At 54.4% G+C, this 1,422-nt stretch overlaps 1 protein-coding gene across 1 annotated transcript; it reads left to right on the plus strand.

The window, feature by feature from the left end:
• Positions 1-15: 15 nt before the first annotated feature.
• Positions 16-1,402, plus strand: PHYSODRAFT_342515 (hypothetical protein; the record flags this gene model as incomplete). The annotated part of the gene is made up of 4 exons (XM_009540998.1): positions 16-234; positions 268-370; positions 425-672; positions 809-1,402. Coding segments are annotated over 4 exons (1,164 nt in total), but the record flags the coding sequence as incomplete, so codon positions are not given.
• Positions 1,403-1,422: the final 20 nt, after the last annotated feature.

Raw genomic sequence — 1,422 nt, forward strand, 5'->3', positions numbered from 1 at the left:
CTATCTGGCGGTCAGAAGCAGCGAGTCGCCATTGCCCGTGCCATTGTCCGCAAGCCCAACATTTTGGTGCTGGACGAGGCCACGAGCGCGCTGGATAACGAGAGCGAGAAGATTGTGCAGGCAGCGCTGAACAACCTGATGGCCACGACCAACATGACCACTCTCGTAATCGCCCACCGGTTGAGCACCATCCGCAACGCGGACAAGATCGTGGTGTTGAATGAGGGCCACATTGTGGAGAGCGGCACGCACGACTAGCTCTTGAAGATCGAGCACGGCGTCTACCAGAACATGTACCGGATCCAGGAGCTGCGATCTCAGGAGGAGCAGCAAGAAGCGGAGAAGCGTGAGGCCGAGAACGGACTAGAGAGTACGAAGATGACACGGACATTGAGTGGGGTATCGGCTAAGACTGACATTTCAGTGAGCGCGGTGGAGAAGAACTTCTTGGACAAGAAGCCGTTCAACCTGTTTGATTTACTGAAACTCAACGGACTCGCGCGGAACCACTTTGTCTTTGGGCTGGTCGGTTCCTGCGTCGGAGGCATTGCGGTGCCAGCTTCAGCCCTATTAATCACGGGCATGATCACTGCTATGACGGAACAATACGCGCTCTTCGAGAGGACCTGGGGACCGATCTCACCTGACAACGTTGTACAACGACGTAGAGCTGTACGGCATTCTCTACCTCGTCGGCGCTGCAGTGATCGCGATCTTCACGTATCTGCAAATGAACTGCTTCAAGTACATGGAGGAGAAGATCACGACACACTTGCGCACCGCCAACTTCAGGGGCTTGTGTTGACAGAATGTTGGCTTTTTCGACGAGAAGGAGAACGCGACTGGCGCGTTGACTGCTGATTTGGCTACGAACGCCACCAAGGTTTCGCTGATGTCTGGAGAGTCCCAAGCTGCGTTTAACCAAGCTGTCTTCACTTTGATCGCTGCGCTTGTCATCTCCTTCGGGTTCGGAAGTTGGCTGCTATCGCTCATCATGCTGGTGCTTATCCCCATGTTGATTTTCGGGGAGGTGGCGCGTATGAAGGAGATGGAGGATGCTGGTTTGATTTCAGATGACTTGGCAATCCCAGGAGCCCACGCGTCAGAAGTCCTTGGGAACATCCGCACGGTTTCCGCTTTGGGTATCGAGAAGAAGTCTGCCACCACGTTTAATGAGCTGCTTCAAGAACCGCTGCGCAAGGGCCGGAAGGAAGAGCAGGTTAGTGGTCTGTCGCTGGGATTCAGCTCCTTCATCATGATGGCCACGTATGCGCTCGTGTTTTGGTTTGGAGCCAAGAAGGTGAACGACGGCACCATTGGTTTTGCGGAGATGATGCGGACATTGATGGCCATCACGATGTCGATCCAGACGGTCAGTTTTTGCCTCCCGATTCTTGACTGACGGACCCAAAGCGTTCAAGG

Source organism: Phytophthora sojae (assembly GCF_000149755.1).
Source record: "Phytophthora sojae unplaced genomic scaffold PHYSOscaffold_17, whole genome shotgun sequence".
In the NCBI taxonomy this organism is placed as follows: domain Eukaryota; phylum Oomycota; class Peronosporomycetes; order Peronosporales; family Peronosporaceae; genus Phytophthora; species Phytophthora sojae.